Genomic DNA, 26,522 nt, shown 5'->3' with positions numbered 1-26,522 from the left:
AGAGAAGAGTCAAGAATGTTGCCAAGGTTTCTGATCTGGGAACTGAAAAGATGGATTTGGCATTTTCTAAGATCTGGAAGACCTCAAGAGGAGCAGGTATGATGGGTGTGGGGCAGAAAAGAGAAGGTACAATGACTGCACCCAGGGGCATGCCAAGGATGGGGTGCCCTCTGGGAGAAAATAAGGAATTGGTCTAGAAGATCAGACTAAGTGTGGTATAAGTCAGAGAGAATAGTACTATAAGTCGTTAAACATCCACTATCAATAAATATGCAACCATTTTAACTGAATATGATTACCTTGAAACATGGTGTAGACAATGCCCCTTGTAAATGAAATATTTGAAAAGAATAAATTTTAAAACACATTGATCACTTTGTGTTGTTTATGAACCAATGAAAAATAGCACTACGCTTCAGAAGGCTCAAAATTCGAACCATATATTCAAGACTTCAAGAAGTGTTTACAAAATTACCAAAGGGCTGAGCATAACTGGAGCAAGGACTGGGCCCTGGGACACACAAATGTAAGGGAGTAATCCGGAAGAAGATAAGGAACTGTCAAGGAGACATAGAAGGAGTTGCCAATGAGATAAGAGTAAGACAAAGAGCGTGCTATGCTAAGCTAGATAGGAAAGTGCTGTAGTTGACAAGCATCCACTATCAATGAAAAATGAAATAAATGTCCCCATTTTAACTGAATGCATTCACTTTGAAACACAATTTAGACAATACCCCCTTGTAAACAAAATGTTAAAAAGAACAACCCCTCCGAAAGCTAATCATTTTTAAGCTGTTTGTTTGGGAGTTAAACCCAGGGGTGTTTTACCACTAAGATACATCTTCTGCCATTTTATTTTTTATTTTGAAACAGTCTCACTGAGTTGCTGAGGCTGGCCTTGAACTTGTGATCCTCCTGTCTCAGCCTCCCAAGTTGCTGAGATTACAGGCATTACAGGCATGCGTCACTGCACCCAACAATGCTATATTTTAGAAGTCTCATAAGACAAGTCGCATATTCATGAACACTGCATTTCAGTCATGGAAACATACACACACAACTGTGAGTGCCAGAATTGAGGAGCAGCGATGAAGAGTTGCTATATAGTGTTGCATGATGAAAGTGAAAAACAAACAAAATCCTACAAAATTGCTTCTGCCAGCAGCACAACTTTAAGGTTTGAGAACAATGGCTAAGGATAGAAACAGAATTGAATGTAGGCTCTGATATTATTTATGGTTCTAAAACTAAGTGGATTTTGGGTGGGGGGTACTAGGAATTAAACCCAGGAGTGAGCCACACCCCCAGCTTTTGTTGAGACAGGGTCTTGCTAAATTGCTTAGAATCTCACTAAATGGTTGAGTCTGGCCTCAAACTTGCAATCCTCCTGCTTCAGCGTCCCTAGTCACTGGAATTACAGGCATGTGCCACCACACCCAGCTAAAACTAAGTTCTTAAAAAACAGTGATTGTGTAACTATCTCAAGACAAAATTTCTTTTTTTTTTTTTTCAGTACTGGAGATTGAACCCAGGGGTGCTTAACTCTACCACTGATCTGCACCACCCCTCAGTCCTTTTTATTTTTTATTTTAAGACTTAGTTTGGCTTACTTGCCAAGGCTGACCTTGGATTTGCAATCCTCCTGCCTCAGCCTCCGGAATCAAGACAAAATGTCTTTGTAGATACAGAGACTTTAAGTAAGTCAGTTCTGGTTTCCTCAGCTTTGGGTGTGGGTAACTGATGGGAAAGCAGGAGTATAATTTCACAGATGAACATTGGACCCAGGTCTGACTGAAAGTTGGGATGGATTTCATGCTGTCTAGGGACGTGGAAGAAGAGGCAGTAATGTCTTGGTGAGGAATGGTAGAATGCTAAGCACAGGTGAGACACCATACTCTCTGGGATTGGAAGTCCCCATACTGTCAGATGGCAATTCTTCCCAAATTGATCTATAGATTCAAAACAACCCCTATCAGTTGGGGGTGTAGATCAGTAGTAGAGTGTGTGCTTTGCATGCATGAGGCCCTGAGTTTAATTCCCAGCACACACATACCCCCACAAAAAATCAAAAGTCCAGAGGAATGGGTATGGAGTTTCAATTTTACAAGATGAGCTGGATGTGGTAGTGCACACCTATAATGCCAGCTACTTGGGAGGTTAAGGTAGGGGGATTTCAAGTTTGGGGCTAGCCTAGACAACGTTGCAAGACCATGTCTCAAAATAAAAATAGCTGGGTGCAGTGTAATCCTAGCAGCTCAGGAGGCTGAGGTGGGAGAATTGCAAGTCCAAAGCCAGCCTCAGCAACTTAGTGAGGCCCTCAGCAACTTAGGGAGATTCTGTCTCAAAATAAAAAATAAAAAGGACTGGGGATGTGGCTCAGTGGTTAAGATTCCCTGGGTTCAATCCATGGCACAAAAATAAATAAATAAATAAATAAAGGACTGGGGATGTACGGAAGAAAAATCCCCACAAGAAAAATCAAAAAGTTCTAGAGATTTGTTGTGCAACAGTGTGCATATAGTTAACACTACTGTATTGTACACTTAAACATGGTTAAGATGGTAAATTTTATTCCATTTTTTCACCACAATTTATTTACTTATTGGTACCAGAAATTGAACCCAGGGGCGCTTAACCACTGAGTCTCACCCCCAGCCCTTTCTATTTTTTATTTTGGGGCAGGGTCTCACTAAGTTGCATAGGGTCTCACCAAGTTGCTGAGGCTGGCCTCGAATTTGCAATCCTCCTGTCTCAGCCTCCTGAGTAGCTGCAATTACAGGGGTGAGCCACTGTACCCAGCTACCACAATTTTTAAAAATCCAGCAGACTACTTTACAGAAATTGATAAGCTGACCCTAAAACAGATATATGAATACAAAGGCCCCAGAAAAGCCAAAACAATCTTGAAAAAGAACATATTTAAAGGACTTACACTTCTCAGTTTCAAAATGAAGTACAAAATTACAAAAAAATCAAATAGTGTAGTATCAGTATAAGTATAAACATAAAGATCAATGGAACAGAATTGAGAATCTATAAATAAGCCTTTATTTGTGGTCAACTTATTTATTTGCAGTGCTGAAGATGGAACTCAGCACCCTGCACATGCTAGGCAAGTGATGTACCACGGTGCTAAACCAAAAGTCCCAAGATCAATTTATTTTTTGACAAAGGTACTAAGGCAATTCAATAGGGAAAAGACAGTCTGCAACAAATAGTACTAGGACATGCAGAAAGATGGATTTAAACCATCACCTCAAGCCACACACAAATAAATATTAACTCAAAATGGATAACAGATCTAATTGTGAAAACTGAAACTATAAACCTTTAAGAGGAAAACAAACGAGTAAATATTTATGACCTTGGGTTAGGCAAAGTGTTATTTTTTGAGGGGGTTCCTGGAGATTGACTCCAGGGCAGGGGCACTTTAACACTGAGCTGCCTCCCTAGTCCTTGAAATCCTCCTGTCTCAGGCTCCCAAGTCACTGGAATTGCAGGTGTGCACCACCATGCCTGGCAGGCAAAGTGGTTTATTTTTTGGGAGTGTGGGGTAGGGGGTGGTAATGGGGATTGAACCCAGAGCACTTAACCACTGAGTCACATCCCCAGCCCTTTTTTAAAATTTATTTAAAAAAAATTTTTTAGTTGTTGATGAACCTTTATTTATTTTTAAATATTTTATTTAAAAAAATTTTTAGTTGTAAATTGACACAATGCCTTTATTTATTTATTTTTATGTGGTGCTGAGGATCAAATCTAGTGCCTCACACATGCTAGGGAAGTGCTCTACCACTGAGCACAGCCCAGCCCCCTTTTTTATTTTTTGAGACAGGGTCTTGCTAAGTTGCTTAGGGGCTCGCTAACTTACTGAAGCTGGCCTTGAACTTGCAATCCTCCTGCCTCAGCCTCCAAGTCACTGGGATTACAGGGATGTACTACCACACTCGCCATGCCAAGTGTTCTTAAGATATGGTGCCAAAAGCATGATCCATAAAACAAAAAATGAATTGGACTTGATCAAAGTTTTAAAAAAATCAACCCTTGTTCTTCAAAGACACTAATTTAAAAAAATGAAAGACAAGCTGTGTAGGGTGGCACACACCTGTAATCTCAGCTCCCTGAGAGGCCAAGGCAGGATGATCACAAATTTATGGCCAGCCTGGCCAATTCAGTGAGACCATCTCGAAATAAAAATAAAAATAAAGGGTCAGGTCCTGTGGTGCATGTCTGTAATTCCATCGACTCTGGAGGCTGAGACAGGAGGATCACAAGTTCAGGGTCAGCCTCAGCAACTTAGTGAGACCCTGTCTCAAAATAAAAAATGAAGGGCTGGGGATAAAGCTCAGTTTGTAGAGTGCTTGCCTATTAAGCACAAGGCCCTGGGTTCAATCCCTAGTACTGCCAAAAAAAAAAAAAAAAAAAAAAGGAAAAAATGAAAAGTAAAAAGGGCTGGGGGATGTAGCTCAGTGGTTAAGCACCCCTGGGTTCAATCCCCAGTACCAAAATAAAAAAACAAAAATAGTAAGAAAAAAAAGAGAATTGTCCTGTAGCTCAGTGGTAGAGTGCCCTCAGGTTCAATCAACAGTACTGCCAAAAAAAAAAAAAAAAAAAAAAAAGACAAAGTACAGACTGTGAGAAAGCATTTGCAAATTATACATCTGATAAAGGATTTGTATCCAGAATATAGAAAGAATTCTTGTAACGCAACAAAAAGATAAATGGGATGGGGGTGTATGTAGCTCTGTGGTAGAATGTGTGCTGAGCAGGCTGAAGGCCCTGGGTACAATCCTAAGTATTAAACAAAAAAGAAAGAAAGAAAGAAAAGAAAAGAAAAGAAAAGAAAGAAAGAAAGAAAGATAAATAAATAACTAAATTTTTTTAATGGGCAAAAGATTTGAATAGACATTTTACCAAAGAAGAGATATGAATGGTGAATGGCCAATAAGTCTATGAAAACATGCTTGGGCTGGGGGTTCAGTTCAGTGGGAAAGTATTTGCCTAGCATGTGCTCAAACCCTGGGTTCATTCTCAGTAGGGCAAAAAACAAAAAACAAAAACAAAAGATGTTCAACATTCATTAGTCATTAGGGAAATGCAATTTAAAACCACATTCACTAGAATGGCTTTCATAAAAAAGAAAATTATAAAGTTGTTTTTTATTTTGTACCAGGTATTGAATCTAGTAACACTTAACCATTGAGCCACATCCCTGGCCCCTTTTTTATATTTTATTAACAGACAGAGTCTCAGTTGCGTAGTGCCTCTCTAAGTTGCTGAGGTGACTTTGAACTTGTGATCCTCCTGCATCAGCCTTGAGAGTCAATGAGATTACAGGCCTGCACCACCACATCCAGTTACAATTGTAAGTAGTGTTGATGATATGACGACACTGGGGCCCTCATATGTTGCTGGTGGGAATGTTAAAAGATGCAGCCCTCTTGGAGAATTGTTTAAATGTGTCTGAATGTCAAACACAGATTTACCACAGGACTCAGCAATCATACAACTCGATATTTACCAAGAGAAATTAAAGCATGTTGTCATAAAAACTTGTACACAAATATTCATTAGCAATATTATTCACAATAACCAAAAAAGTAGAAATATTCATTAACTGGTGAATAGATCAACAAAATGTAATTTGAAATTGTATTCAACAATCCCAGTTCTGCTATTTTTTAGATATGCAATCTCCAGTGTTATTCAGTCTTTCTAGGACTCAATTTCCTCACTTGTAAAATGGGAATCATACTAGAAACCCTACTGGACTGTCATGAGAATCATATAAAATTAACAAGCTTCGGGGCTGGGGTTATGGCTCAGAGGTAGAGTACTTGCCTAGTATGTATGAGGCACTGGGTTTGATTCTCAGCACCACATAAAAATAAATAAATAAAAAATAAAGGTCTTGTGCCCATCTACAACTAAAAAGATTTTTAAAAAATTAACATGCTTCATTGGGGTCAATAATTTGTTAACTTTTTTGAGAGAAGGCCTGAAACTTCTGGGCTCAAATGATCCAACTGCTAAAAAAAAAAAAGATCCAACTGCTTCAGTCTACCAAGTAGCTGGGACTACAGGCATGTGTCATTGGGTACCTGGCCCAATAAATTTTTTTTAAATATTTTTTTTGTTGTAGATGGACAAAATAAAATATCTTTATTCATTTTTATGTGGTGCTGAGGATCAAACCCAGTACCTCACACGTGCAAGGCAAGCACTCTACCACTGAGCTGCAGTCCCAGCCTCCAATAAGTTTTAATGATAGAACATGTTATATTCTATTTACTGTCAATGCTCCTCCCCACCCCCAAAACTGGGGATTGAACTCATGGGTGCTTTACCACTGAGCTACATCCCCAGCCCTTTATATTTTATATTTTGAGACAGGGTCTTCATAAGTAGCCCAGACTGGCCTAGAATTTGTGATGTTCTGCCTCAGCCTCAGGAGTAGATGGGATTATAGGTATGTGCCAGCACATATGGTGTCAATGCATTTTTTATTGAGATATAATTCACATACCTTAAGATTCACCATGTTACACTGTACAAGTCACAGGTTTTTAGTATATCCACAAAGAATGTGCAACCATCACCACAGTTCAATTCCAGAGCATTTTTGTCGCCTCAATGGTTTCTTTTTCAATATTTCTTTTTAGTTGTAGGTGGCCACAATACCTTTATTTTATTCATTTATATGTGATGCTGAGGATCAAACCCAGTGCCTCACACGTGCTAGGCCAGTGCTCTACCGCTAAGCCACAACCCCAGCCCCTCAATGGGTTTTCTTAATCGGCTGGTATAATTATTTAAAATGTAAGATTAAAACCAAATAAACATCTCCACCCAAGTACATTATATTGTAGTTCCCATTATCACTTATCCAGTGAATGCATTTACTGACACATAACTTCCTATACTAGGTAAAATGCAGTACCTAAAATATCTGCGATATAAAACACGTAGCTAGGCACGGTGGCACATGCCTGTAATCCCACCGACTAGGGAGGCTGAGGCAGGAGAATCAAAAGTTCGAGATCAGCCTAGGTTACTTGGTGTGACCCTGTATCAAAATAAAAAATAAAAAAGGGCTAGGGATGTGGCTCAGTGGTAAAGTGCCTCTGGGTTCAATCCCCAGTACCAAAAACAAAGAAAATATAAAACACTTGAATTTCATTGAACGTAGATAGCCTAAATTCTTATTCACCTCTTCTCACATTTTTTCCTAGTTAAAACGACCAACTGTTTATAAGAAAAATCGTATAGAAATATAAGGAGAAACGAAAAAAAAAAATCACTTCTTTTTAACCCACGGAGAAAAAGGGCTTAAGGAAGTCTCAAAACTCTAAATTTAAAAATACTGATTTATCTGTAATTCTTCCATTAGAAAAGTGGGTTTTCTTGGATCTGTTCTTAAAAAGACACACACCCTCTGGACAATCTCACGACACCTAGCTTCTATGTGATGCTAAATTCACACTGAACAGTCTGGCGTCACCAAGGACCGCCTCCCTGGCCCTTGAAACCGCTGCCTGGGAACAAGCTAGTCGCTGCTGAGTCCTTCACCAAATCTCCGCTTGAGGGCGCCGTCCCCAACGCAGGCCAGGGACCGCGCAGGGACGTGAGCGTGGCCAGCTCAGCACGCGGCGTCCTCCCGGCCGAGAGCCCCGTCACGGGCGGGGGAGGACCCGGAGCCGCTACCGGCTTAATAAATTACAGAACTGATTAAAATAAACAAGTATATATATAAAGTAAGAGATACATATGTATTTGTAAGGGACACTCCTTTCTGCTGTCAAACCCCGGGTAAGATTCCCAGGTCTGGTGACTCTTTCGGCACAGCCCACAGGAAACGGAAATGGCTTCTCCCATGCCAGCGCGCATGTCACATTGCATTGCCCGCCTCGCAACCGGGAGGGGGGGGGGTCCTCTTATGGGGCTGCCCTCAGTGTTGCCTGCACAAATATCTAACTTTTCTGCAAAAAATAGATCCCGAATCTTTGCATAGTGTTTTTAAAATAAGCCTTCTTGTAGACCATGTGCAATTAAAGCAGAGAGAAGTCTAGGCAGTGAGGTCGCTCTGCTCCTGTCATCCTTTTTTCTAAGTCTGGAATCTAGTCGGCCTTCCCGCCTTCGCTTCCCCGCCCCGCCCAAGGGGGCCTGCGTTCTGTCAGGCGGCAGCCCAGAGCAACTTCCTTCCTCTCCGGGCAAGATGGCGGGGGGCGAGGCTGGAGTGACTCTTGGGCAGCCGCACCTTTCTCGTCAGGATCTCGCCACCTTGGTGAGGTTTCGCTTCGGGAGGATGGAGAGTGAGCTCGGGAGTGGGTATGACCGATCCTTCCGGCAGGTGTTGAAACAAGGCAGTGCCGGGATGTCGGGAGCGTGAGTTTATGAGGCAACCTCGAAGCCGGGCTCCCTAACCCGCGCTCCCGCCTGCACCTCTGCGGGTCCGTGTGAGCGGACTTGGGGCTGTGGGATCGTGGGACCTCGAGCTCCTGAAGGATTCGGCCAACTCTTGGTATTAGATGTCACTAAGATTTTCACCTGTGATGGTCTGGGAACGGGGTGTCTACAGTGCCCTCACTACGCTGGGAACTAAGGCCCTAAGATTGGGGGCCTCTGGCCTTCAGACCCCCTTTAGTGAGGTTAGGAGTCTTGTGTTGTGTAACCATGAAGGGCTCTTATGGCTTCCCGACTATTAGAATACAAGATCATTTTATACAAGAAAGGCACTTTAGACGAAGAGAACTCTAAAGGTGGTGGTGAGTTGTACTGTACATAGCGAATGTAAAGTCAGAGGAAAAGTTCTGATTTGTCTTAGGTACGAAGTTTTAAAATAAATGTATTTCATTGCAGGATGTTACCAAGTTGACGCCACTGTCACACGAAGTTATCAGCAGACAAGCTACAATTAATATAGGTAATATAAAAATGATTTAGGGACCTGACTTACAAGTAGTTTTGATATTTCCTTTTAATGTAATTACCTGAATAGTATGAGGATTTAAATATTCAAGAATAGATGTTGAGGGCTGGGGATGTGGCTCAGTGGTAGCGTGCTTGCCTAGCATGAGTGAGACCCAGGGTTTCATCCTCCACATCACATAAAAATAAAAATAGAGGTATTGTGTCCACCTCTAACTAAAAAAAAAAAAAAAAGAATTTGAGCTCAGTGCAGTGCACATGCCTGCAATGCCAGCTACTTGGGAGACTGAGGCAGGAGGATTGCTTAAACCCTGGAGTATGAGTCCAGCCTGGTCAACCTAGTGAGACCTTGTCTCCAGAAAAAAAAAAAAAAAAAGCCCTGTGAGCATCCACTAGATTTTTGTGTGGTTGCAGGGGCAAAGAATACTGCTCATGTAAAACTGGGATTGGTGGCACAGGCTAGTTATCCCAGGGACTCTACTTGTGAGGCTGAGGCAGAAGTTTGGCAAGTTTGAGGCCAGCCTGGACAATTTAGTGATACTGTCTCAAAATTTAAAAAGAGCTGGGAATTTAACTCAGTGGTAGGGTACCTCTGGGTTCACTCCCTGGTCCCAGTGCTGGGGAAAAAAAATAAAAGAGAAATGCTGCACATGTTGAGCAGCCTACCTGAGAAGAAAAGATATAGACATATGAAAAGTTTAACAGCATAAGGCACTATGTAATCATACATGACTGAAATTTAAGAGGTGAAAATACAGCTCTTCTTGTCACACAGGGTTATTGAAAGGACAGAGTTTATGAAATATTTATTTGATACATAAGCTATGATTAAGTAGACTTTTTTTCCCCTTTTTAATTGGCACCTAGAACTTTAGAGGAGAAGTTACACTGACTGATTGTAAATTTTGGGTATTTGAGAGTCTATACAAACAGCATAGTAAAACCTAAGACTCTACCATGAAGCTATTAAAAAGTTGTAAAGAATGTGCTGTCTTTGACAGCATTGCTGTAATTAAACTTGGGTTGTTTCCTTGTTTTCATGAATTCCTTTTGTTGTTGTTGTAGATGGACATAATACCTTTATTTTGTTTATTTATTTTTATGTGGTGCTGAGGATTGAACCCAGTGCCTCACACATGCTAGGCAAGTGCTCTACCACTGAGCTACAACTGCAGCCCTCAGTTCAGCATATTGACAAAGTAAATAAGTACAACAAGTCTAGACACCATAAAAAGGAATTTATGAGGGGTTGGGGTTGTGGCTCAGTGGTAGAACAGTTGCCTAGCATGTGTGAAGCACTGGGTTCGATCCTCAGTACCACATTAAAATAAATGAATAAATACAATGAAGGTATTATACCCATCTACAACTAAAAAATAAAAAACATGCTGGATGGTTTCTCCACAAACAAAATATTATTTTATTTGTTTTATTTTTTATGTTTTGCAGTACTGAGGATCAAACCCATGACTTCACACATGCTAGGCAAGCATTCTACCACTGAGCTACATCTCCAGGCCTAAGATTATTAGTTATATGGAAAGTTCTTCAGTTCTGTATCAGAATAGGTGTTTAGTAGGAAAGGATATGTAGTAAGAGAAATTGAAGTCATTGGTTTTGCACTGATATTTACAGTGAATTAAGGGTTTGAGTTTTCTCCTCTTAACACTATTTGAAAGAAATACTTGGTATAAGTGAATGCATTTGAGATAATATTTGTACTTTGTCTCTAGGTACAATTGGTCATGTAGCTCATGGAAAATCCACAGTTGTAAAAGCCATTTCTGGAGTTCACACTGTCAGGTTCAAAAATGAATTAGAAAGAAACATTACAATCAAGCTTGGATATGCTAATGCTAAGGTGAGCTGTGTATTGTGAAACTAGAAACTTTTAAATTTTAATTGTTGTACAGATAACAACTTGAAATCTTTTTTCTTTTTTTCTCTTGAAACTTGTAGATTTATAAACTTGACGACCCAAGTTGTCCTCGTCCAGAATGTTATAGGTCATGTGGAAGTGGCACACCAGATGAGTTTCCTACAGATATTCCAGGGACCAAAGGGAACTTCAAATTAGTCAGGTGACCACTTTTGTGTTAAAAAGTTTACACCTTTTGGGGCTGGGGTTGTGGCTCAGTGGTAGCATGCTTACCTAGCACACATGAGGCCCTGGGTTCGATCCTCAGCACCACATAAAAGTAAAATAAAAGTATTGTGTCCACCTACAACTAAAAAACATATACATGTAAAAAAAGTTTACACCTTTTATTTTGCTGTTGTGCAAATGTTTTTTTAGAAAACATTTGAAGTATTAAATAATGAACTAATTGCTGAATGGTTTTGTTATTTTTCTAATACTATAGATTTTATTGCCTGTAATAAGGATAATTGAAAAGTCAAATATTTAAAAAAAGAAAAAAGAAAAGTCAAATATTTCAAATTAAGTTAAAATACTTAAATTTCTTGCCAGGCACGGAGTGTTGCATGCCTATAATCCTAACTACTTGGGAGGCTGAGGCAGTAGGATCACAAGTTTTTTTTTTTTTTTTTTGGTGGTACTAGGGAATTGAACCCAGGGCCTTGTGCTTGCAAGGCAAGCACTCTACCAGCTGAGCTATCTCCCCAGCCCCTGGATCACAAGTTTGATTCTATCCTGGGCAACTTAGCAAGATCCTGTGTCAATTTTTTTCTTTTTTTAAAGTGGTACTAGGGATGGAACCCAGAGCTTCATGTGTGCTAGGCCAGCACTGTACTATTGAGCTATGTCCCCAACCTCAAAATAATTTTTTTTAAAAGGGCTGTGTATCCACAAAACATTAATTAAAAAACAACAACAACTAAGTAAATAACAGAAAGATCAGTAGAATAGAGGGAAGGTAATGGGGAGAGAAGAGGGGAGAAAAAGGAGAAGTACTGGAGACTGAATTAGAACAAATTGTATTCCATGCTTTTATAATTATGTCAAATGAATCCTAATGTTATGCATAAATAAAAAGAACCAATTTTTTAAAAAATGGCCGGAAATGTAGCCCAGTGGTACAGCACTTGCCTAGTATGCGTGAAGCCCTGTATTCAATCGCTGGTACCACCCAAAAAAAATAAATGAATAAATAAAAATAATTAAAGGTTCTGCAAACTTACAGTATTATGTAAGCAGAATGGAAGAGAAAGAAATAGAATTCTTGGCTTTATAAATTTTTTTAGACCTTTTTATTGTTGTTTGTGTGTGTGTGTGTGTTTTTAAGATGAACAAAACCATTCTTAAGTACTTCTCTAAAACACATGTACTTATTCCTCATCTATTTTCTGAATGTTATTGCATATCCTAGTACTTTATCAGAGAATGTCTGTTAGTAATGTCTATGGGGGTTGCAGATGCCCCACAGATTTTAGCTCAGAGGCAGGGCTAAGACTAAGGGGAGGTAGATGAAGCCACTCTGGGCCCAAGATTAAGAAGTGAAGGGGCTGTAGATATAGCTTAGTTAGTAGAGTGCTTGCTTCTCATGCACAAGGCCCTGGGTTCAATCCCCAGCACCACCAAAAAAAAAAAAAAAAAAAAAAAAAAGTGGAGGGTAAGCTAAAAATCTCAGTAGTAAGTATAAATGCTTTAATGTGATTTTTATTAATTAATTCTTGCAGTACTAGCAATTGAACCCAGGGGTGCTTTACCACTGAGATATATTCCTAGCCCTTTCATTTTGAGGCTAAACTGCCGAAGTTGTCCTCAAACTCAAGATCCTCCTCCCTCAAGCTCCTGAGTAGCTGGGATTACAGGCGTGTGCCACCATACCTAGCACAAATTGTTTTTTCAGATACCAGTCTTTATTCTGTTAATGCCATTTTTATATATCATTAGGTTTTGGCTTTCAAATAAGTGACATTCCAATTGTATACTTTATACCATTTTTCTATACCATACTCACTTTGTGTTTGGGTTTTTTTTTTTTTTTTTTTTTGGTCACTTCAGTTATTTCTACATGTAGCTAATATTATTTGCTTTGTAATGATCTGTAGCGATTTTATTCTCAGCAAGTAATCTTATTTCCAAGGTCTAGAAACACCAACTCCTCTAACCATTTTTATAGCAATAAGAATTATCTCCTAAGTCAGGTGTGATGACCCATAGTTGTAATCCCAGCTCAAGAGACTGAGGTAGGAGGGTCACAAGTTTGCAGCCAGCGTCAGCAACTTAGTGATACTCTATCTTAAAACAAAGAGCTAGGGGTGTAGTTCATTAGTAGAGCACCCTGAGTTTGATTGCCAGTACCATCATCAATAACAACAAAAATTATTCTTAAGTGATTTAACTTTAAAGAAATCTACAATTTGCATTTGTAAGTATTCATTCATCTGAAGACTGATTGTTATTTCTCAATTGTTAGACATGTTTCCTTTGTTGACTGTCCTGGCCACGATATTTTGATGGCTACTATGCTGAATGGTGCAGCAGTGATGGATGCAGCTCTTCTTTTGATAGGTAAATACATCAGAATTTGTTTGGACTAATCAGTGTGGAACAAACCCAAGATGGAATATTTAAAGAGGAACTAAGGCCTTTAAGGGCCATATCCATTGCCTAAGGGTAATATGAATGGGAACTAACATGTCATCCAGGATGACATTCCTACCTAGAAGCTGTCACAAAATACTAATCAAGATAGACCTGGGGCTAATAGTTTCTGAGAATTCTTATCATAGTATCCAAAAGACTGAAGGTCAATAATGTGTTTTCCCCATCTTTGTCACATAAGGTAGTTTATTATTTTAGCTTAAAATTTATGTGTAGAAGTATGTGATGCTTGACAACAATATCAGGACTTTTGCCTTGAGTAGGGCTAGAATATTCTAAAGTTTTCTTTATTGGATGCCAGTGATGCTTTTTTTTTTTTCCCTGCAGATGGTGATAAAATAATACACATAACAAAATTTATCAGTTTAGCCACTTAAAGTATAAAATTTAATGGCATTAAGTACTTTTACAGTGTTGTGTAATGTAGTGATTGTAGCAGCACTATTATCTAGTTCCAGAACATTTTCTCCACAAACAGAAACTCCATGCTCATTAAGCTCATTAATTCACTTCCCAGTCCTTTTTCTCCCCAGCCCCTAGCAACCAATAATATGCTTTCTATCGCTGAATTTACCTGGTCTGGCTATTTCTAGCTATACTTATACATCTTTTTTATTCCTCATCAACTAGCTGGTAATGAATCTTGCCCTCAGCCTCAGACTTCTGAACACCTTGCTGCTATAGAAATCATGAAACTGAAGCATATTTTGATTCTACAGAATAAAATTGATTTGGTAAAAGAAAGTCAGGCAAAAGAACAGTATGAACAGATCCTTGCATTTGTACAAGGTAAGAAGCCATAATATCTAATAAACCCATGAATCATTTTGAGAGGCATTTAATCCAGGCACTAGATAATAACTTTGAATAAAGGATACTTACCTAAAAACAAGGTAAATTTAGGGGTCTTAAGTTTTATTTCTGTACCGAGTATTTGTTAGCAACTTGATATAACTGGTAAAATGTGTGTTTTTGAATTCGATGTACATAAATATATTTTTGCTAGCTGAAAGTTAGAAATGAAGTTATATTCTAGAATCTTTTATCACTCAGATTTTAGAAAAAATCCTCAGTACTGAGGGTGTAATTCAGTGGTAGAGCACTTGCCTAGCATGCATGAGGCCCTGGGTTTAATCCCTGGCATGTGTCAGGGGGGCTTTGTGATAGTAGAATGGATAAAAGTATTGTAAAAAAAAATCTTCATAGTGTCCCTTTCTGTAGCAGTATAGTATTTTTCATTTCAGGGAAGATTTGATGCATATCATTGTTCACATTTGATTTTCTCTTAGAATCTCATTTTTCTTGTTATAAAGGTTAACTTCGTATGAACCCAGTTTTGTCACCATGAAAAAAAAAGTCATTTTGATTAAAATCTGATTATGTTTTGTCTATTTCTTTGACGTCTGTTTGATGTATAATTAATAAGGAGCAAATGTTATATGTGGCAGCAGTCTTTGATTAGCAGAGTCTGTAATTCTATCTTAACATTTATTGGGAGGTTAATTACATGTTATTAGAAATCTTTTCAACTAGTAAAGTACTCTTTCCCAGGAGTGTTATTAAAGGGAATAGTATTCCTTTTCAGGAGTTAAAACAGTGGTGAAATATTGTCATTTTTCCAAACAGAATTATTGCTTTCTACTTATTGCTGTCATTTGTGTGGGGTTGTATAGAACTCTGTTTTAGTAATCTTAGTTGTTTTATGTAACAGATGCATAGAACAAGTTTATTAAAACTGAAAAATTTTGATCTTTCTCAATTTTGCCATATAGGTACAGTAGCAGAAGGAGCTCCTATTATTCCAATTTCTGCTCAGCTGAAATACAATATTGAAGTCGTCTGTGAGTACATAGTAAAGAAAATACCAGTACCCCCAAGAGACTTTACTTCAGAACCCCGACTTATTGGTAAGTGATAGAAATCATCTTTAACTGTGTGTCTGTCTGTCAGTCTGTCTCTCTCTCTCTCTCACTGGGGATTCTACTCAGGGCCTGGAGCATGCTAGGCAAACCATCTACCACTGAGCTGTACCCCTAGCCCTTTTCTTCCTTTATTTTGAGACAGTGTCTCACTAAGTTTCCAAGCCTGGCTGCAAATTTGTGATCCTCCTACCTCAGCCTGCCAAGTAGTTGAGATTACAGGCATGATCCACCATGCCCAGCCAATCTTTATCTCTTATTTTGGTCTCTTCCACATTAGCGATTCACATTTATGGGCGTTTCTTAATATTTCCTCTTTCTACAGAGAGATAATAAATACACAAGTTTTTGAAATTGATTAATTCTGAGATTGTATTGGCAGTGTTAGATTGTATTGCCAAATGAGGAACAGAGTCCTGAATACTATAGAAACTATTAACCTTTCCAAAACTCAGCCTGTTGTATGTTATATAATGTTTTAGGATGTTACAATTTCCATACAAATGATGCCACTGTACCATTGAAAACAGACATTTGAGTCCCTTTAAGCCTTCATTTTGGGTTCCTGTGTTGTTTGGTGGGAAAAGTGCTCTTGAGTGACCTAAGTATAGGTTATGTAGTCCTAGAATTGTTTAGTTTTGCAGAAGCCACATAATATAGAAATTTCTTATATAAAATGGCATAGAATTTGTATGTAACCTACACACATCTTCCAGTATACTTTTATTTTTTTGTGGTGCTGGGATCAAACCTAGGGCCTCATGTATGCTAGGCAAGCATTCTACTACTGAGCTGTAACCGTAGCCCCCTCCTGGATATTTTAAAGCATCTCTACATTACTTGTAGTATCTAATACATTATAAATGCAGTGTAAATAGTTATTGTATTGTTTAGGAAATAGTGACCTCCCCCCAAAAAAAAAAATAAATAAAAGTTTGTATGTATTCTCTATAGACTGTTGATTCTTTTCTTTTTTTTTAATCTGCTGGGCATGGTGGCATACACCTGGAATCCCAGCAACTCAGGAGGCTGAATCTTTATAACTACTCTTTTTTTTCTCCTTAACAGTATATGAGAGTCATTCTACATCATTATAAAAACTCTAATACTCTAACATTTTTTTTATTTTGTGATACTGGAGACAGAATCCTAGCCTTGCACATGCTAGACAAGCACTCTACCACTGGGCTATATCCCTAGATCATTGTTTCTTCTTTTTTTCTTTTCTTTCTTCCTTTTTCTTTGATCTTTAATTTCTTTTTAAGTTTATTTCAATCTAAGAGAAATTAAAAGACTAGTCTTAGCTCTAGTCTTTCTTTGTGAGAACAAATCATAATGATGGACTATTACATAAGAATAGTATGCTAGTCATAAAATATAGAATGCTAGTCATAAAATTATAGCATGAGACCGTATTAAAATTATACTTAGAAATTTCCTAGAAACAAACAAAGATTAAAGCGTATTTGACTTTTTGAGAAGGTGGGGTACCAGGAATTGAACTCGGGCACTCAGCCACTGAGACTGGCTTTGAACTCACGATCCTCCTGCCTCAGCCTCCCCAGCCGCTGGGATTACAGGTGTGCACCACCACGCCTGGTGTATCTAACTCTTAAATAACACAAAACACAGATGATGATGCCCCCACAAAATAGCATCCAGTACTTAGGTACATCAGCAGAAGTACACTTTGTTCAGTTAGTAAAACAAATAGCACACCTAAAAATTAGCCAGCTGTTTCACCTAAAACAGAAGATAGAGGAATTCAGAGCTAATATTCATAATGAAAGTAGACACAAATTAAAAGTATGCATTTAGGCACTGAATCTCAGAGAGTTGGCCAAAACATTACAGGGGATATATCCCTAGATCTTTTTATTTTTTTGCTTTGAGTCAAGGTCTTGCTCAGTTGCTGAGGCTGGCCTTGAACCCAATATCCTCCTGCCTCAGCCTCCCTACAAGCTGGAATTACAGTCATGGGCCACCATGACCAGCCCCTGACATTCTTATTTATTTATTTAATACAAGGGATTGAACCAGGGGCACTTAACCACTGAGCCACATCCCCAGCCCACATTTTGTTATTTGAGACAGGGAGGGCCTCACTAAGTTGTTGAGGCTGGCTTGGAACTTGCAGTTCTCCTGCCTCAGCTGCTGAGACTACAGGTATGCACCACCCAACATTCTTTTTTTTTTTTTTTTTTTTTTTTGGGTGCTGGGGATCGAACCCAGGGCCTTGTGCTTATAAGGCAAGCACTCTACCGACTGAGCTATCTCCCCAGCCCCCCAACATTCTTTTTAATAGCTTAAATGGTATTTTATAGTGCAGATATGTCATAAGATGACACTTACCAAGGAACTTTCAGGTTATTTTCATTTTTCTCATCATAAGTAAGGCTGTAATAAGCTTGGAGTAGTAAAATTAGATAATTAGATATTTTTGAAAAGTTAACTTGGAAAAGAACATTTCTTCTAAAGTTAAATTAATAGAAATAGTTTTAATTTGTTTTCTTTTAGTTATTAGGTCATTTGATGTCAACAAACCTGGTTGTGAAGTTGATGACCTTAAGGGAGGTGTTGCTGGTGGTAGTATTCTGAAAGGAGTATTAAAGGTAAGGTAGGTTTGGGTTGTTGTGTTTTTGTTTAGCCCTGTCTTAAGAAAAAGGATGAATAATCCAAGTTGAATTAAATGGTTTATGGTGTTTGTTATTTGATATAGATTTGTTTGCTTTTATGTCTTTGGAATGTGTCTAACCTCTAAATTTACAGGCTTCTTTTGAGTATGAAGCCCATTTTATGTGGTGATGGGTTTATGTAGTAGGTAGTAACTTGAGTGGTTCTGATTTTGAAGGTCTCTTCCACATTTATTTTTTTCTTTTATTAAAATGGTGATCTTTGAAATAGAGGAAGGTTAACCTTTTCAGTTTTATGGTTTTCTTGTTAGAACTTTTTTGATAGGTAAATGATAATTGTGTTAATTCATACTAATTTTCACTACTGGTTATATATTTACAGGTGGGCCAAGAAATAGAAGTCAGACCTGGTATTGTTTCCAAAGACAGTGAAGGAAAACTCATGTGTAAACCAATCTTTTCCAAAATTGTATCACTTTTTGCAGAACATAATGATCTCCAGTATGCTGCTCCAGGAGGTCTTATTGGTAAGGATTTCCCTCTCATCCCTTTTCTTTTAATTTGCACATATTCATGGTACTTTTCATGGGAAATGGATTAATATAAAGGTATATTGTAGTGGTTTTTGTTTGTTTTTTATTGTACCTAGGGGCATTTTATCACTGATCTATATCCCTGGATTCTTGGTGGTTTATTTTTGTTTTTGTTTTTAAGAGCACAGATTTTTGCTGTGCTTGCCCAGGCTGGCCTTGAACTCCTGAATTCAAGCAATACTCTTGCCTTAGCCTCATAAGTAGCTAGAACTGTAGGCACATGCCATAGCAGTACCCATCTTCTGCTTTTTTGAGGGGAGGGTGGGTTAGAGAGTGGGTTTGTGTGTGTGTGTGTGTGTGTGTGTGTGTGTGTGTACACATGCACATGTGGGGTTGAGCCTAGGGCTTTGCATATGCTAGGCAAGTACTCTCCCTCTGGACTACATGCCCAGCTTTTTTTTTTTTTTTTTGAGACAGGGTCTTGTTAAGTTGCTGAGGCTGACCTTGAACTTGTGATCCTCCTGCCTCAGTCTCCTGAGTCACTGGAATTATAGATGTGTCCATGCCCAGCTTGAGTGATTACTTTTTATGTATGTTTTGTAAATGGAAAGTTATTCAGATATGTTGGTTGAATGATGTCAAATAATGTTTACACTGCAGTGGAATAAAAGAAGATAACCTCTAAGTGGGTGTGATTGTGTGCACCTATAGCCCTAGGTACTCAGGTGACTGAAGCAGGATGATCACTTGTGCCAAGAGGTTCAAGGCCAGTCTGGGCAATGTAGTGAGACCATGTCTTAAAAAAAAAAAAAAAGTAAAGGAAGATAACTTAAACTGTGTAGGAATCACTCAAAGTTGTGGGGGTTTTTTGTTTTGTTTTGGTTTGGTTTGGGTTTTTTCCGGGGGTGTTAATGGGGATTGATCTCAGGTGCTTTACCACTGAACTACATCCTGTCCTTCTTATTTTTATTTTGAAACAGGGTCTCTCTTCTCACTAAATTGGTAGATTGATAAGGGCTGAGGTGTAGCTCCATGGTACAGCAACCCTGGGTTCCATCCCCAGTGCCAGGAAAAAAAAGAAAAAAGTGAAGATTCAGCAAATATTAGTGATATTGTCATGTCTTTGGATTAAGGAAGAAAACGTTGGGTGAAAAAGCAGTTTATTCTTCACCAAACAAATTGGTCCTCTGGTTTTTGCCTATATAGTTCATTTTTCTATTCTGCCCTGTAATTAAGTGATTATTGCATAAAGCTTTACCTTTTGTTTTGTGGACAAGGAAACTCTGGAAACTTTTTTTTTGACACGGTTTCACTGAGTTGCTTAGGACCTTGCTGAATTGCTGAGGGTGGCTTTGAACTTGCAATGCTCCTGCCTCAGCCTCCCGAGCCACTGGGATTATAGGCATGTATTACCATGCCCGGCTTGGAAACATTTTTTTATAATGTAATTTACTGCCTGGTGTGTTACATGCCTAATAATCCAAGCTATATGGAGACTGAGGCAGGAGGATTGCAAGTTCAACCAGTCTTGGCAATTTAGTAAGAACTTGCCTTAAAATAAAAAGGACTGGAGATGTATCTCAGTGGTAAAGTGCCCCTGGGTTCAATCCCTGGTTTAAAAAAAAAAAAAAAAAAAATGTAATTTATGGAACTCTTCAAACTTAAAAATAGAAAGTAGACTATTATGGTGATAACCTTCATGTAGCAACCTTTCAACTAACAGCCTTGCTAAATTGCTGAGACTGGCTTTGAACCTGCAATCCTCCTAACTTAGCCTCCTGAGCTTCTGGGATCATAGGCATGTGCCACCACACCTAGCTAAGCTCTTTTTGATCAACCTTCCAGGAAATGGCATGAAAATATTCTGCAAACTACTCATGAATTTTGTATCTCCCCCCGCCCCCTTGGGTACTGGGGATTGAAGCAAATGGTGTGTTCTACCTCTGAGCTACATCCCCAGTCCTTTTTAAATTTTTTTTTGTAGTCATAGATGGACAGAATGCCTTTATTTACTTATTTTTATGTGGTGGTGCTAAGAATCAAGCCCAGCACCTCACATATGCTAGACAAGCGCTGTGCCACTGAGCTACAGCTGCAGCATCCCCAGCCCTTTTTATTTTTTGTTTTGAGACAAGGTCTCACTAAGTAACTGAGACTGGCTTTAAACTCAATATCCTTCTGCCTCAGCCTCCCAAGTTATTGGTATTACAGGCATATGCCACCATGCCTGGCTCAATTTTTATATCTTTTTTCATATTTCAGCAAGGATATTCAAATTCAGTTTATATTAGGTTATTATCTCTATTTGCCTTTTGTTTAGAATATAACAAAGAGAATCTTTCTGTTCTCAGTTGCCCAAAGGATGTGTGAATTTATGAAACAGATATCTTGTTATTCCTATGTAGCTGTGTACGTATTATTTTACATTAGGAGTTGGAACAAAAATCGACCCCACTTTGTGCCGTGCTGACAGAATGGTGGGGCAAGTACTTGGTGCAGTTGGAGCTTTACCTGAGATTTTCACGGAATTGGAAATTTCCTATTTCCTGCTTAGACGACTTCTAGGTGTACGCACTGAAGGAGACAAGAAAGCAGCAAAGGTAAGTGCTCTTTGTAATTTCTGTTTCCCAAAAAGTGGCCATGATGTTAAACCCAGTTTTTTGTTTTATTCTCATATAGTTAAAATAGAATTAAGGTAAATCGTTTTGACTTCCTGAAAATCAAGAGCAACTATATGGCAATCAGTTTGAAAACAAAGAAAAGAGTAGGGAAAAGTATTTGTGTCATTTATGATATAGACATGATATTCCTAATATCTTTGTGTTTAAAAAAAGTGTTTCAATAAGCATGTTGGTAGAAAAAGGAAAAGAAAGGTTGAGGGGAGATCTCATGAAAATTGAATGAGAACAGTAGAATAGAGGAAAGAGATCAGGGGGAGGGAGAAGGGGCAGGAAACAGGAGGTACTGGGGAATGTTATAGCCAAACTATACTGTTATGTTGTTCGCATTTATGAATAACAACAAATCCCACCATTATGTACAACTATAATGCACCAATAAAAAATATGGGAAAAAAAGAATGTTAGCAGAGATGGAAAAATTACTGACAGCTAAGTTGGCAAGGATATAGAAAATAAACAAGTTATAGAAGAGTTACAGAATTGCCTCTTTTCAGTGGAAACACTGAACTTTCTGACTCTCATCATGAAAAATTCATATAACACAAATAGCATGAAGTTATTTTCATGAAAAAGCAAGGAAAGAAATCATTTGACTTTGAGCTACATGCCTATAAAACTTGAGGTTATGTTCTTCAGAATTCCTGTAGTACAGACTGTTTTTGTCTCTTTTTACTTTTTTTTTTGTCTCATTTTACTTTTAATGAAAATATAAAGGTATTAAAATAATGATCTGAATTTTGGCATTAGGTTTTAAATAGCAAAAATAGGAATAGTAGCTAAAAATTCACCTAATCTTTCAGATAAACATGTGGAAGGTGTTAGCCAATTTTGAAGAGGCACAGAGAGTTCAGTTGCTGGCTTAGATACATGAGTGGAAATGCATCTCCAGAATCGCTTTATTGACTTTTCTTTTCTTTTCTTTTCTTTTTTTTTTGGTGCATTGTAGTTGTACATAATTATGGGATTTGTTGTTACATATTCATGCATGCACATGATATTATTAACTAATAGCCGTTTTCCTGCCCCTTGCCCCACTTAGGAAATTTTGTATCTCATTTCTACTACAGGTTGTTCATCCTTAATTTAAAAATCTGAGGTCCAAAATCCAAAACTTTTTTGAGCACCAACATGATGCCACAAGTGGAAAATTCCACACCTAACCTTATGTGATGAGTCATAGTCAGAACACAGGTGCACTAAAAATATTATATAAAATTTCCTTTAAGCTGTGTGTATAAGGTTTATATAAAAGACAAGTGAATTTTGTATTTAGGCTTGTGTCCCATCCCCAAGTTAAGCTTATTATGTGTACGCAGATATTTTAGAATCCAAAAAAATCCAGAACACTTCTATTTCTAGGCATTCCCAGTAAAGGATATGCTATCTCAATCTGTATACAACGTCTTCAGAATTTTAGGAGGTTTTATGCTATGGTTACTAGCTTATTTTTATAAAGGTAGATCTTGTGTGAAGTCAGCATGTGCCAAATCAACCAGTTGTTATCTTTAGACTGTATTATAGTTCACATTTCATTGTAATGAAATTTCTGTAGAATTTTTTTTCTTTTATAATTGTCTTTCTTTCCCCATATTTTTTTCTTGGTACACTAGTCATACATAATGGTAGGGTTATAATTGTCTCAATTCCAAAAATATTTGGTAAATCACCATTCTTTTTGGAAAGCATGTTCTTGATTTTGGGATTTGTTCTTCCCTAATTTATTTCCATAGGTCCAAAAGCTGTCTAAGAATGAAGTGCTCATGGTGAACATAGGATCACTGTCAACAGGAGGGAGAGTTAGTGCTGTCAAGGCTGATTTGGGCAAAATTGTTTTGACTAATCCTGTATGTACAGAAGTAGGAGAAAAGATTGCCCTTAGCCGAAGAGTTGAGAAACACTGGCGGTAAGTTTATTAGCCTTTGCCGATGCAAGAGTCAGTTTCCTTAAGTCCATGGTTGTGTAAACACAGGTGCATATTCTTTGAACACAGTTGTATAGCTTTAGCTTTCAACTATTTATTTTGATGACTTAGAAAACTATTTCTAACCTCAATTTGTAGTCCCATATTTTAGTCCAAATACTGTAATTGGCTTCCCTATGCAAACATCAGTGAATTCAGATTCAATATTTCCATTGTCTTTTTTTGTGTGTGTGTGTGCTGGAGATTGGACCCAGGGCCTTGCACATGCTAAGCCTGCCCTCTACCACTGAGCTATACCCCCAGTCTGTCTTTGACTTTTTATTTATTGATTGATTGGTACCAGGGATTGAACCCAGGGGTGCTTTACCACTGAGCCTCATCCCCAACTGTTTTCTATATTTTTATTTAGAGACAGGATCTCACCGAGTTGCTCAGGACCTTGCTAAGTTGCTAGGGCTGGCTTTGAACTCACAATCCTCCTGCCTAATCCTCCCAACCCACTGGGATTACAGACATATACCACCATGCCCAGCCTTTTTTGACTTTTTAAAAACTATTTGTTAGTAATTTCATACTTACCAGGGAAATCTCAAGAATTGTACAGATAATTCCTATATACCCCTTACCCAGATACACATGCACACACACATTTATTTATATATATAAAATGTTTTTTAGAACTATGGGTAGCTTGTTGGTTGAATACTGGCCTAGCATGTGCAAGGTGCTGGGTTTAATCCCTGGCACCAAAAACAAAACAAACAAAGCCGGACACAGTGGCATATGCCTATAATACCAGTGACTCAGGAAGCTGAGATGGGGATCATGAGTTCAAAGCCAGCCTCAGCAACACCATCGGATCACAAATTTAAGGCCTGCCTCAGCAATTTGGCAAGGCCCTAAGCAGTTTAGTGAGACCTTGTCTCAAAATAAAAAATAAAAAGGGCCAGGGATATAGCTCAATGGTAAATCACCTCTGGGTTTAATCCCTAGTACCAAAACCCAAAACCAAACAAACAACAAAAAACATACAAAAAAATAAAAAGGGCTGGGGATGTAGCTCAGTGATAGAGTGCTTGCCTGGGAAGCCCACCCTGGGTTTAATCCCTAGTACCACAAAAAAACTCTCAACATGGAACTATGTTGTTATTACTTGTTTGTTTCATTTCATAGATTTGAACATATTTTTAAATAAAGACTCTTTTGGGGTATTTTTACTAATATTACAAGAGGATTCTATCCAAATAAAATTGGCAAGTATGTTAAAATTCGAATAAGAAAAAAGAGAGCATCTGAATGATCATTACGTGTTTATTTATTTATTTTGGTGCTGGGAATTGAACCCAGGGGTACTTTAATATTGAGCTACATACCAGTCCTTTTTTGAGACGGGTCTCAAAGTCATCAAGGCTGGCCTTGAACTTGGATCTGCCTGCTTCAGCCTATTGAGTCGCTGGTATTACAAGCATATGTTGCCACTCCTTGCTGATCCTTATATTTTTAAGAATAGTGAGTTTTTTCCGTGTTCAGGTGGACTTTGTTCAAGAAGCTACAGTTGAGGTAGCAACCAAAGGGAACAGAAGTCCCTTTGTTATCAAGAGTAATCAGTTTACCAGTGACTCTGAAGGTTGAGGCAGGAGGGTCACAAATTTAAGGCCAAACTTAGCAACTTAGTGAGGCCCTAATCAACTGAATGAGACCCAATCTCAAAATGAAAACAAAAAGATCTGGGGATATAGCTCAGTGGTAAAGCATCTTTGGGTTCAATTCCCAGTACCCACCTCCCCCCAAAATAGTTTGCTTATAGACTGTGAGTTCCTCTGGTTCTCTTAAATTTCCTTTACCATTTGGGGTCACACTAAATGCATCATGATCTGTTGATGTGCTATGAGTGGTAGAAAAGCATTTTTCAAAGAGAAAAGCATAGAATGAGGTTTTGAAAGACAATCAGACTGATTGGTTTGTGTATTGGCATGATTCCTTCAGTGGAGTAAAGAGCTCTTAGTTGGATCTGAAGGGTTAGGTATATTTTGATAGAATGAAGACACATATATTCATGGTAGCAATTTTTGTTTGCTTTTCCTGTCATGCTAGCCAGATCTTATCTGGTTCTAAGAATCTAAGAAAATAGTGTGGCCTTTATGGAGGAGCAGTCTGTGGGAACAAATTTGAATTTAGAAGATAGGCAGGTAAAACTAGTTCTATCATATAATTGTTTGGTGATGATAATGAAATGGATGTAATATTCATAATTCTATTTTCATTTTTCAGTTTAATTGGTTGGGGTCAGATAAGAAGAGGAGTGACAATCAAGCCAACAGTAGATGATGACTGAAGAATCCCAGTTAAATAATACATTTGGATGGAGCTGGAATTTCTCTTTAACAACCTAGGCGTATATTTTCAGAGCAATACTCGGCAATTAATTTCACAGCTCATTACCTTAGTAGGTAGCTGTAAGGTTGTTCTCTTTTTTTGTTGATGAAAATTTAACCTCTAGCACTAATATAGCATCTACAATAAATATAAAAATTGGTGTAATGTTGGATTGAATCTACATTTTAACAGAAGTTAAACATTCCCAAGTAATGTATAATTTATACATCAATGTGGGTTTAAAATGAAACTGTTTGCTACAATCAGCCTTTGCTATAGCATGCACGCCACGGAATCTGTCTGAAATAAAATTTTTCTTGTTCTTTTTCATGATTCTTTTTTTTTTTTTTTGTGGTACTGGGGAATCGAACTCAGGGCTTTGTGCTTGCGAGGCAAGCACTCTACCAGCTGAGCTATCTCCCCAGCCCTTCATGATTCTTTTCAGTAGCACCAGGCTGAGGGACTGTTGTACCAGTAAAAACTGGAAGACATAGCTCCCCTTTGGCCCCATACTTTATGTCACTTTATCTTGATATTTTGAGAGAAAATTGACCTTCTGAGCACAAGTGCTCATTCCCATAGACAAACCTTTCCTCTTATTTTCCTGGACTAAAACATAGGAAACCAGAACCAGAAGTTCTCACCCTCTCACCATGGTGCCCTGAGATTATTTCTGCATTGGTTTATGCCTAAAACAACACTCATTGGAAAAAATGTTAACCAAGTGATTCTAGATAACCAACAAAGATCTTTCCAGTCCTTATTTTTGGGGCATTTTGTTGATTGATTGGTTGCACTGCTGGGGATTGAACCTAGGGTCCACAAAGCAAGTATTCTACCACTGAACTGTACCCCCAACCCTGTTTGTTTCTTAACCACTTAATTGGTGTGATTATGAAATAGACTCTAATCTTAGTAATCTTTGGACTTTGCAAGGGATTAAAAGGTAAAAGATGTTAGA

At 38.2% G+C, this 26,522-nt stretch overlaps 1 protein-coding gene across 1 annotated transcript; it reads left to right on the top strand.

Annotated features, from left to right (window-relative positions):
• The first annotated feature begins 8,181 nt into the window (after nucleotides 1-8,181).
• On the top strand, nucleotides 8,182-25,894 carry Eif2s3 (eukaryotic translation initiation factor 2 subunit gamma). Its single transcript, XM_047535785.1, has 12 exons — nucleotides 8,182-8,284; nucleotides 8,860-8,923; nucleotides 10,662-10,789; nucleotides 10,888-11,009; nucleotides 13,311-13,405; nucleotides 14,129-14,287; nucleotides 15,271-15,405; nucleotides 17,935-18,029; nucleotides 18,433-18,577; nucleotides 21,014-21,183; nucleotides 22,995-23,167; nucleotides 25,457-25,894. The coding sequence occupies exons 1-12, from the start codon at nucleotides 8,216-8,218 to the stop codon at nucleotides 25,518-25,520; spliced, it is 1,419 nt and encodes a 472-aa protein (XP_047391741.1). The 5' UTR covers nucleotides 8,182-8,215; the 3' UTR covers nucleotides 25,521-25,894.
• The last annotated feature ends 628 nt before the right edge of the window (nucleotides 25,895-26,522 follow it).

This window comes from Sciurus carolinensis, chromosome X (genome assembly GCF_902686445.1).
Source record: "Sciurus carolinensis chromosome X, mSciCar1.2, whole genome shotgun sequence".
NCBI classification, from domain to species: Eukaryota; Metazoa; Chordata; class Mammalia; order Rodentia; family Sciuridae; genus Sciurus; species Sciurus carolinensis.
Note: the sequence above shows the minus strand (reverse complement) of the source record. Positions and strands in the feature narration are given on the sequence as shown.